At 49.3% G+C, this 12,002-nt stretch overlaps 1 protein-coding gene across 5 annotated transcripts in view; it reads left to right on the top strand.

Moving 5' to 3' along the window:
* The window catches only part of CUX2 (cut like homeobox 2), a 316,815-nt gene that overhangs the window by 219,710 nt on the left and 85,103 nt on the right, over positions 1–12,002 (top strand). For all 5 annotated transcript variants that reach the window (XM_054528252.2, XM_024257429.3, XM_054528247.2 and 2 more), the window contains one exon: positions 9,488–9,566. In XM_054528252.2, coding sequence (XP_054384227.1) covers positions 9,488–9,566 — 79 coding nt within the window. The remainder of the gene's footprint in view (positions 1–9,487; positions 9,567–12,002) is intronic.

Raw genomic sequence — 12,002 nt, forward strand, 5'->3', positions numbered from 1 at the left:
TAGGGATGCTCAGAATCCAGACCAAGCACAAACACCTCCTTTCACTAAAACACAAACACAAATCAGGGTGCCTGGTGCTTTTCCAGACATCCCTAAGGATCACTATGTATTTAGCACTGGGGGAGGGCTGGCTTGATTCCCTGGGCATGCACATAGTAGCTGCTCAGTGTGCACCATCTGCTGCTGTTGCAGAGTTACTGTGCACCCCGTGCCCATCATCATTGCAGGTTGAGGCATTGAGGGCAGAATCTGGAAGCCAGACCTGCACATCTGAGGAGTGGGGGCCTCAGAGCTCAAGCTCTGAATCACTGACTTACACATGAGGGTTCAAAATGAATTAATGACTTACACCTGTGAATTCAAACTGAGTGACTTACACCTGAGGGCTCAAAACAAATTAATGACTGACACCTGAGGGTCCAAAAATGAATTCGTGACTTATACCTGAAAGTTCAAAATGAATTAATGACTTACACCTGAGGGTTCAAAATGAATCAGTGACTTACCCCTAAGGGTTCAAAATGAATTAGTGACTTACACTTGGAATTCAAAATGAATTAGTGATCTACATCTGAGAAGGCAAAACAATGACAAAGACAGGTGGCCAAATGCATTAATTCTGTTCCAACCAATCAGTCTTTTTTTTTTCTTTTTGAGACAGAGTCTTGTGCTGTCACCCAGGCTGGAGTGCAGTGGCACGATCTCGGCTCACTGCAACCTCTGCCTCCCAGGTTCAAGAGATTCTACTGCCTTAGCCTCCTGAGTAGCTGAGATTACAGGTACTCTCCTAATATTTGTATTTTTAGTAGAGACAGGGTTTCACATGTTGGCCAGGCTGGTCTCGAACTCCTGACCACAGATGATTCCTCCGCCTCGGCCTCCGAAAGGGCTGGGATTACAGGCATGAGCCACCACACCCAACCTTAATCAGTCTTTAGAACCAGCTGGTGCTGGCTCCTGAAACAGGCTAGGATGGGGCCTCTCTGGGACCCCTGGGTGACCCTCCAGAGGGCCAGAGAGAGTCTCCAATTTCTGCCCCATTTTGGCAGGAGCCTGAGAACCCAGTTTGACAACAGTAGCTATCAAAAACAAAAGTCAAACTTATTTCTTATTTAATCCCTGACTTTAAAATGTAATTTTCATTTGCTCAGCAGCATCACTGATGGATGGCAGAGAGCACATTAGCACTCGCCCGGGAACGGGGCCCCCGGCAGACACACCTGGAGGCAGGCAGGGTCGAGTCCTGCAGCTCCTCCTGGCCTCCCGTCCCCCACCTACCTGCCTGCCTGGCTCCTCCAGCTCTTTTGGTTATTCCAGCTGCTTCCACCAGCCCCCAACCAAAGAATCGATTCTGAGTGGAGGCTGAGAAGCATGGGCTTTGCTGTCAGACTAAGCTGGGTCTGGGTCTCAGCTCCCAGCACCATGTGGCCATCACCCTGTGTGCCTCGACATCTTCATCTGTTAAATGGGATAGTCACACCCCTAGAGTGATGAGGGTTAAGCTAATGTGCATCCAGTACATAGCACAGTGCCTGGCACAGAGTCAGTGCTCAGTAGTCACTGTTATCATCAATAATAATGCACAAATCAGCCAATCGAAGTAGCTGTTACCCCCATTTTCCAGGTGGTAGGAAATCAGAAGGGTGCTGTAAAGAAAAGGAATCTTTCACAGAGACTGTCAGAGTGAGTGGGAACCCTCAGGATAGTCTAGCCAGACCTCCCCCACGTGTGGGTCTCCCTGAGTACCTTTACAGCCTCACAGATACAGGGGCATGTACATTGATGCCTCCCCTGGTGGGGAGCTCAGTACCTCCCACCCAGACCCCACAGCAGCCCTGAGTGATCAACAGGAGCCCCTCCCACTCTGGTACAGCGGAGCAAGTCTCGGCCCTGCTTCATGGCTTCCAGGGGTTCTCATCGCTCCTCTCCATGGCCCATCAGCTCCTACCCACCGACCAAACCCATCTCCCACCACAGCCGCCCTCGCTCTCTGTGGCCCTCCTTTCTTCTCTGTGTCTCCCCCCACTCTTGCCCCTCTTTGCCTTCTGTGTGGCCCCCTGATCTGCATGCCCTAGAGGGACAACCAGCCTTCAGAGGCCATCAAGGGACACCCCTTCCCCTCTGAACCCAGCTCATTCCTTCACTCCCCGATCTCTGGGTTGCCTCTCCATTGCCCGAGCTCATTCTGAGACCCTCCAGGCACCTGCCTCCTCTCGCTTGCCCACCAGTCTTCAGCTTCTTCTGGAATTCCTGCCACATCAGACATCCACCCCCCATCATCTCTCAGAATCACGCTACCCTCTCCAGAGCCCAGGACCCAGTGGTAGAGGGAGGCTGTTCTCAAAGTATGTTCCACGGAACCCAGGGAAGGCGTTGTGCAGTCTCGATGGCAGGTCCCCCTTTTCATGCCCACAGCACTTGGAGAAGCACAGTTTACAGCTGCAAGTCTGGGCCCTGGAGTGAGAGGCACCTGGGCACCGATACCACCTCTGCCACTAACTAGTTCTCTCATCTTAGCCAAGTGACTTAATATCCCTGCCCCTTAGTTTCTTTCTTCGTCTGTAGAACAGGGCTGATCACAATGCTCACATCCTAAAGGTGTGCTTGGGGGAAGGCAGGGATTTCAAAGAAGATGCCTGGAGCACATAGTAAGGCTTAGAACTTGGCACAGAGCGGTTCTCCGTGGCTCCCAGATGTCCCTGCGACCTCAGACAGCTTGGCGGAGCTCAGCCTGGGGGAGGGGGCCCAAATTTTCTGTTTTTAACCACCTGGCTGAAAAGAGCTATGTGGCTAGAGCAGGCTTGACTTGCCCCTGGCAGAAGCAGTTCTACACCTGCTGTGTTCATCCTCGGGGGACTAAACACATTGTCACCCCTCGTATCACAGTGGGCTGTGTAAATGCCATGTGCTTCCACAGATGCTGAGCTATTCCTGACGGTGACCTTCTTGAGGGTGTCTGTGGATGGTCTCCACCTCCTCCCTCTTCCCTCCTCCTCCCTCTCCTTCCTCCCCCTCCCACTTCTTCCTCCCCTTCCCTTTTCCCCGTCTTCCTCCCTTTTCCTCTTCCTCCTCCTTCTTCCTCTTCCTCCTCCCTCCTCCTCCCTCCTCCTCCCCCCACTTCTTCCTCCTCCCTCTTCCTCCTCCCTCTTCCTCCTCCCTCTTCTTCCTACTCCCTCTTCCTCCCCTTCTTCCTCCACTTATTCCTCCCCCTCCCACTTCTTCCTCCCCCTCCCTCTTCTTCCTCCTCCCTCTTTCTCCTCCTCTTTCCTCTTCCTCCTCCTCTTTCCTCTTCCTCCTCCCCCCTTCCCTCTTCCTCCTCCTCCTCTTTCCTCTCCCTCCTCGTTCTCCTCCCTGCTCTTCCTCCTCCCTGCTCTTCCTCCTCCTTCCTCTTCCTCCTCCTCCCTCCTCCTCCTTCCTCCTCCTCCCTCATCCCCCCTCTTCCTCCCTCCTCCTTCCTCTTCCTCCTCATTCTCCATCTTCCTCCTCTTCCTCCTCTTTCTTCTCATCTTCCTCCCTCTTTCTCCTCCTCTTCCTCCCTCTTTCTCCCTCTTTCTCCTCCTCCTCCATCCTCCTCCTCCTCTTCCTGTCTTTTTCTCCTCCTTTCCACATGGCCTTCAAGGGTGTTCCTGTCATAGGGCAAATCTGTCATTCTGGGCACTTTGCTGCTGCCCTTCTGTGTGGTTGGGCAGAGCCATGAGACAGAAACACACAGCCTTTTATTGAACATGGCCTTTTATGCCAAGCTCACTTGTTCCCAGCACGTGGGTGAATTGCATTGAGTTTCAGCCCTTAGAAAAGATATCCTATATGATGAGAAGAAGAATTTTCTGATTTATTTGAAAACTTTCATCAGCTTCCATGGGACTCTTTGCTGCATGTTAGCTCATCCTGCCCCAACAGCTTTGTAGGCAGGTAGAGGTTATTCTTCCCACTTGATGCACGAACAGACTGGGGCCAAGAGATGCTCATAGTGACATTGGGCCCAGTACCGGGTCAGGCTCTGATGCCGTCAGGAATTTAAGGACTTCGGTGGCTCACGCCTGTAATCCCAGTACCTTGGGAGGCCAAGGCGGGCGGATCACCTGACGTCAGAAGTTTGAGACCAGCCTGGCCAACATGGTGAAACCCCATCTCTACTAAAAGTATAAAAATTAGCCAGGTGTGGTAGTGCATGCCTGTAATTCTAGCTACTCAAGAGGCTGAGGCAGGAGGATCACTTGAACCTGGGGGGTGGAGGTTGCAGTGAGCTGAGATTGCGCCACTGCACTCCAACCTGGGCGACAGAGCAAGACTCCATCTCAAAAAAAAAAAAAAAAAGCGGAATTTAGGGACCTGGCCTTCCACAGACAGCCAGTCATTGCCTTGGAACGAGACTGAATGAGGCAGGAAATCTACACGGCTCCTGTCTTTGAAAGTCACATTGACTTTGGGAAGCCCTAAACATGAACTGATTCACACTGAGTGCCAGTCCAGGATTTCTTTTGTTTGTAAAGATAGGGTCTCATTCTATTGCCCAGGCTGATGTGCAGTGGTATGACCACAGCTCACTGCAGCCTCAAACTCCTGGGCTTAAACGATCCTCCTACTTCAGCCTCGTGAGTAACTAGGACTACAAGGGTGTGCCACCACACCTGACTAATTTTTTCAGGGTTCTTTTTCTTTTTTTGAAACAGGGTCTTTCTCTGTTGCCCAGGCTAGAGTGCAGTGGCACGATCATGGCTCATTGCAGCCTCAACCTCCCACACTCAAGTGATCCCCCCTCCTCAGCCTCCCAAGTAGCTGAGACCACAGGCATACACCAGCACACCCAGCTCTGTGTGTGTGTGTGTGTGTGTGTGTGTGTGTGTGTGTGTAGATAGGATCTTGCTATGTTGCCAGGCTGGTCTCAAACTCCTGGACTCAAGCGATCCTCCCACCTTGGCCTCCCAAGGACTGAGATTATAGGTGTGAGCCACTGTACCTGGCCTCAGTATAATTTTTTATCTCTGCTTTTAAAAATATTGTCCAGCTGTTAGATGAACCCCTAAAGCAAGGATCAGCTAACTTTTTTCTGTAAGGGGCCAGATAGAAAATATTTTTAGCCTCGCAGGCCACAAAGTCTCTTTCACAACTACACAACTCTGCCCTTGCAGCATAAAAGCAGCCATAGACACGTAAAACAGTGACCATGCCTTTGTTCCAATAAAACTTTATTTACACAAACAGATGAAGGGCCAGATTCACACCAAGAACCAAAGATTGCCAACCATTGATCCGTGAGATCAACAGTGTCCAGCAGGAAAAGAACACAAGCCACATTTGTAATTTAAAATTTTCTAGTAGTTACAATTTAAAAAGTAAGAAGTGTAGCTGGACGCAGTGGCTCATGCCTGTATTCCCATCACTTTGGGAGGCTGAGGCGGGCAAATCACTTGAGATCAGGAGTTCAAGACCAGCCTGAGCAATATGTTGAAACCCCGTCTCTACTAAAAATACAAAGATTAGCCAGGCGTGTGGTGCACATCTGTAATTGCAGCTACTCTGCACTCCAGCCTGGGTGACAAAGTGAGACTCTGTCTCAAAAAAAAATAAAAAGAAATAAGAAGTGGGTGAATTTAATTTTAATAATATATTTTATTTAGCCTGACATGTTCATAACACTAGCATTTCAAAATGTAATCCATATAAAAATTATTGACTTTGGGAGGCCAAGGCGGGTGGATTGCCTGAGCTCAGGAGTTCAAGACTGGCCTGGGCAACATGGTAAAACCCCATCTCTACTAAAATACAAAAAAATTAGCCAGGCATGGTGGTGGGCACCTGTAATCCCAGCTACTCAGAAGGCTGAGGCAGGAGAATTGCTTGAACCTGGGAGGCAGAGGTTGCAGTGAACCGAGATCACACCACTGCACTCCAGCCTAGGCAACACAGCGAGACTGTCCAAAAAAAATTAAAAAAAAAAAATTATTGCTGGGTGCGGTGGCTCACGCCTGTAATCCCAGCACTTTGGGAGGCTGAGGCAGGCAGATCACGAGGTCAGGAGCTCAAGACCATCCTGGCTAACACGGTGAAACCCCGTCTCTACTAAAAATACAAAAAATCAGCTGGGCATGGTGGCAGGCGCCTGTAGTCCCAGCTACTCAGGAGGCTGAGGCAGGAGAATGGCGTGAACCCAGAAGGTGGAGCTTGCAGTGAGCTGAGATCGTGCCACTGCACTCCAGTCTGGGCTACAGAGCAAGACTCTGTCTCAGAAAAAAAAGTACTAGGGTATTTTACATTCCTTTTTCTTTCTAAGACTTAGAAATGCTATATTTTACACTTACAACCCATCTCAGTTTGGAATCGTTGCATTTCAAGTGCTCAGTAGCACATGGACCGGTGGCTGCCTTATTGAACAGCTCCGCTCCAGTGGGGAAAACTTAAGACCAAAACTATTATCCTCCTTATAATGTTAGATTTAGTCTTCCCCACTGGAAGAGATAAATCATGCACCATTATAAACTGATAAGTGCCATGAAGGGAAAGTAGGGTGTGCTCTAGGCAGGGACAGGGAAACATTAAAGGAATCTTCCAGCATTTGTCCCCACCCTTGCTCAGTCTCTCGTTGGAGGCCAGTGCCTTTCCTCAGACCCCACCCACCACATGCACTCAGCTCAGGCAACCGTAAAATGGAACACTGAGTCATTCTTCTGGCTGGTCTTTGATAATTCTCCTTCTAAGACCCACGAGATGAATTGCTTTTGTTTCTCATTGTTTTCTTGGATGCCAAGTCACCAGCACCACAGCCTCTTGCCCAGGGCAGCTGTAGTTGGCTTGTAAGGCAGCGGCATCCTCATGGGCTCTGAACGCCCAGCCCCACTGGCTGGGGTAATTTTTCTATCCAGGACAAAAGGAAGGCAGCATTTGAATTCAGAATGGCAATTTGAATCCCCAGACCTGGTATGAATCTTGGCCCTGCCATTTGCTAACCGGGTGACCTTGGGCAAGTGGCTTGACGTCCTTGAGCCTCTGTTTTCTAATCTGTATGATGGGGCAGGTGGCAGCAGCCAGTCGGTGATTGATGTGTCTGTGGAGACAGACTATCATGAATAGTAAAAGCTTCTGGCACACAGTAAACATTCGGTGCCATTTTTTTTTTATTAGCCCATCAGGGATGCCCCTCCCCAAGATTCTGAATGAATTGCCCCCTCCTCAGGGCTCACAGGAGCTGCCAGTGTTTGCACCCCCTCCTGTGCATTTCTTTTGTTTGTAAAGATAGGGTCTCATTCTGTTGCCCAGGCTGATGTGCAGTGGTTATTCTTCCTACTGGCCGTAGCTGTGTCTCCCACTCAACTGCATGCCCCCAGAAACTGACTCTTGTCCATCTAAGCAAAGATAAAAATCTACCCACAGGGCCGGGCGCAGTGGCTCAGGCCTGTAATCCCAGCACTGTGGGAGGCCGAGATGGGCAGATCACTTGAGGTGAGGAGTTCAAGACCAGCCTGGCCAACATGGTGAAACCCCATGTCTACTAAAAATATGAAAAATTAGCCAGGTATGGTGGCGGGTCCCTGTAATCTCAGCTACTTGGGAGGCTGAGGCTGAGGAGAATTGCTTGAACCCAGAAGGCAGAGGTTACAGTGAGCCGAGATCGTGCCACTGCACTCCAGCCTGGGCGACAGAGCAAGACTCCATCTCTAAATAAATAAATAAATAAAATTTAAATTTAAAAAAGATCTACCTACAGCTTGGTGATTTTCCCTTTGTCTAGCTTCTAGAACTTTTTTTCTGCCCTCCCCCAAGTGACTTCCCCTTCTCGGGGAGATAATTCCTGATGTTCTGTTACCAAACTGGGTTAGCCTCCCCCCAACTTACATACTCCCAAGGCCACCCTGTGCTTTTCTGCCAAGCGTTTAGCACTTGTAATTAATGAGTCATCTGGGGAAGCTGCCTTAATGCCAGTGTCCCCACCGGACTGTAAGTCCCATAAGGGTGGGGCACAAGTCTGCCTTATTCATGGCTGGGTTCTCAGCCCACAGTGCTTGGCGCATAGCTGGTGCTCAGGAAACATTTGTTGAGGGAATGAGAGACTGTCATCCATGCTGGAAGGTGAGAGACCAGGAACTTTCTCAGACTAACAGTGAGAGAAATTACAGAGATTTTGTAATGGACCTTTTTTTTTTTTTAAAGATAGGGTCTCACTCTATTGCCCAGGCTGAAGTGCAGTGGTGCAATCATAGCTCATGGCAGCCTCGAAATCCTGGCCTCAATCCTCTTACCTCAGGCTCCTGAGTAGCTAGGACAACAGGCACGAGCCACTCTGCCTGGCTAATTTTTTTATCTTTTGTAGAAACAGGCTCTCACTATGTTGCTCAGGCTGGTTTCGAACTCCTGAGCTCAAACAGTCCTCCCACCTCAGCCTTCCAAAGCGCTGGGATTAAAGGCGTGAGTCACCACTCCCACCCTGAAACTAACCTTTTTTAATCACTTTAATCACCCATACATTTCCATCTCTTTTAAAGAGGGTAATTCTGTTACCCTCCAATATTTGTTGAAGTTGTTTGATATCTTATGAGAGCTTTAACAATTTGTCTTTAATTTTCAGTGGCAAGAAATATTCTCTAGACGTGTCCCACTTTCCTCCTAAAACATGTATCATATTTGAACTTCCAGTCTACCCTTTACTAATAAGAATAACAGGGACCGTGTGCCGGGCCCTGTGCTTAGCACTTAGGTGCGGCTCCATTTAATCCCAACAGGCCTAGGAGGTAGGTCCTGTTATTTACCCGCATTTTATAGACGAAGAAACTGAGAATCGGAGAGGGGCAGTGCAAGGTCACACAGCCTGCACACAGTGGAGCTGGGCTTTCAACCCAGATTTTCTAACTCCAGAGCCCACACTTTTAACCTTCGTTTCTCCTTCTTGCCCCTCCCCGATCCCATGTTTGCACAGGTAGAAAATGACTAAGGCCAGGTGCGGTGGTAGCCTGTAATCCCGGCACTTTGAGAGGCAGAGGCAGGGGGATCGCAGAAGGTCGAGATGAGCCTGGGCAACGTAGCAAGACCCCATCTCTTAAACAAGAAAAAAATACGTGGCCAGCCATGGTGGCTCATGCCTGTAATCCCAGAACTGTGGGAGGCCAAGGTGGGCAGATAACCTGAGGTCAGGAGTTTGAGACCACCCTGGCCAACGTGGTCAAGCCGTCTCTACCAAAAGTACAAAAAAATTAGCTGGGCATGGTGGCAGGCACCTGTAGTGGTAGCAGGCACCTGTAATCCCAGCTACTCAGGAGGATGAGGCAGGAGAATTACTTGAACCCAGGAGGCGGAGGTTACAGTGAGCTGAGATCACTCTATGGCACTCCAGCCTGGGCGACAGAGCAAGACACTGTCTCAAAAAAAAAAAACAAAAAAAAACAACAAAAAAAAAAACCTGCCAGTGTTTTCTTGTGGAAAAAAAATGATGGCATTTGCTTGCAGACACAGATACCATGGTTACACATGACTCTTTCTCTTGTTGTCTCCAAAGGTGGTGGCCCTTAGTAAGAGAAGTCAGGAGGCGGAGGCTGCTTTTCTGAGTGTTTACAAGCAATTAATTGAAGCACCAGGTAAGAAATGCTTGGGCTCCGTAATTGAATTGTTAACGACAATAAGTAGCCATTAGGACTGTGACACAGGGATTTTGAGGTGGGATGTGGGGACATGCCTGGGCTCCTGGGTGAGGCCAGGCACTCTGTATAGGGCAGGGGGAGCTGTGGCCAGTCTGGTGTGACATGTCCCCACAGGGCTTCCCCGATCTTCCTTCATCATGTTGTCACATCAGCCAGGAGCCTGCTTTAGGGGAACTCCTGATGAGATATCCCACCTGGACCTACTTGGGGAGCTGAAATCTTACCCACTAGAGCCCCCATCCCATTAGCACAGAAGACTGAGGGCACCCACTGCTCTCTGCCTGCAGGTGGCAATAGAGGCAAGACCTCCAGTGCCTCCCCCAGAATGGCACAGCCAACCCCAAAAATCTGCTGTTGAGTAAAAGCCAGCCCCAGAAGAGCACATCCTGTAGGATTCCACCTACAGAAAATCTAAAAACAGACAATTAATGTTACTCAGTGGTCAAAAGGGGGAAGCAATCCATATGGCCATCAACGGATGGATGCATAAACAAAATGTGGCCTAGACTTAACAAGGGAGTATTACTCCCTTTCCATGAAAAGGCATGGAGGGCCGGGTACAGGGGATCACGCCTATAATCTCAGCACTTTAGGAGGCCGAGGTGGGCTGATCACCTGAGGTGAGGAGTTCGAGACCAGCCTGGCCAACCCAGAGGTTTTAGTAGAAATCCCATCTCTACTAAAAATACAAAAATTAGCCAGGTGTGGTGGTGGGCACCTGTAATCGCAGCTACTCGGGAGGCTGACACAGGAGAATCGCTTGAACCCAGAAGGTGGAGGTTGCAGTGAGCTGAGATCATGCCTGCACTCCAGCCTGGATGACAGAGCAAGACTCTGTCCTCTGTCTCAAATAAAAAAGGAATGGAGCTGTGATATGTGCTTTAATGAAGATGAACCTCAAAAACACAGTGCTGAGTGAAGGAAGCCAGAAACCAAGGCCACGTAGTGTAGGATTCCATTTACGTGAAATATCCAGAACAGGCAAGCCGTAGATAGAGTCGATTAGTGGTTGCCCGGGGCTGGGGAGGGAGATTGGAGAGTGACTGCTTAATCAGTATGAGTTTCTTTTTGGGGGATAAAAATATTCTGGAACTAAGTGAACAAGTGGTTGTAGAACATTAAGAATGTACTAAATGCCATTGAATTGTTCACATTAAAATGATAAATTTTCTGTTGTATGAATTTCACCTTAATTGAAAAAAAAAAAGTCAACCTGTACTGTTGGAAATCAAGATCGTGGTTTCAAACACTTGAAGGGGGGCAAGAGTTCCTGGGAGGGGCCTCTGGATGCTGGGACTGTGGTTTCTCGGTCCTGGTTTGGGTAACAGTTTGAGAACATTTGGTTGTACACAAAGGATCTATACATATGCCAGACATCCATAAAAGCTTCCCCTATTTTATTTTATTTTATTTTATTTTTGAGACAGGGTCTTGCTCTGTTGCCCAGGCTGGAGCGCAATGGCGCGATCTCAGCTCACTGCAACCTCCACCTCCCGGGTTCAAGCAATTCTCCTGCCTCAGCCTCCCGAGTAGCTGGGATTACAGGCACGCACCACCATTCCCGGCTAACTTTTTGTATTTTTAGTAGAGACAGGGTTGCCCTATGTTGGCCAGCCTGGTCTCAAACTCCTGGCCTCAAGTGATCCGCCCACCTCAGCCTCCCAAAGTGCTGGGATTACAGGTGTGAGCCACCGCACCCAGCCAAAACTTTCGATTATTTTAAATGGCCCATCCCCTGCTACCTTCTCATTTACTGACCCAGAAACAGGAGCCCAAAGAGTTGAAACGATCTGCTTACCAATGGCAGAGCCCAGAGGAGGCCTTGCTGTGCTAACTCTCCCCACCCAGACCTCTCCCGGTCCTTTCCCCATCCTTCCACACAGTGGCAGGAATCAGCACTACGGGAGGTGTTTGAGGCTGGGGGCCTGTGAAGAGGAAAATGACATCCCACCCTCAGCTGTCCAACTGCAAAACCCAAGCCACAGAGAACACAGAGTCATTTAGATTAGTTGTCAAGGTCATTTCTGGGATCTTTGTATTTGGGGTGGGGAAGTTCACTGTTCCTCTGTCTGGGGCAACTGTAGTGGGTTGGATAGTGTGGCCTCCAAAATTTATGTCTATGTGGAACTTCAAAATATGACCTTATTTGAAAATAAGTCTTTGCAGATGTAATTAGCTAAGGATCTCAAGATGAGATCATCCTGGCTTTAGAGTGAGCCCTAAATCCAATGAGTGGTGTTGTAAGAAGTATGGGGCCAGGCACAGTGGCTCAAAGCCTGTAATCCCAGCACTTTGGGAGACAGAGGCAGGAGGATCACTTGAGGTCAGAAGTTCAAGACAAGCCTGGCCAACATGGGGAAACCCCATCTCTAC

Source organism: Pongo abelii, chromosome 10 (genome assembly GCF_028885655.2).
Source record: "Pongo abelii isolate AG06213 chromosome 10, NHGRI_mPonAbe1-v2.0_pri, whole genome shotgun sequence".
Lineage (NCBI taxonomy): Eukaryota > Metazoa > Chordata > Mammalia > Primates > Hominidae > Pongo > Pongo abelii.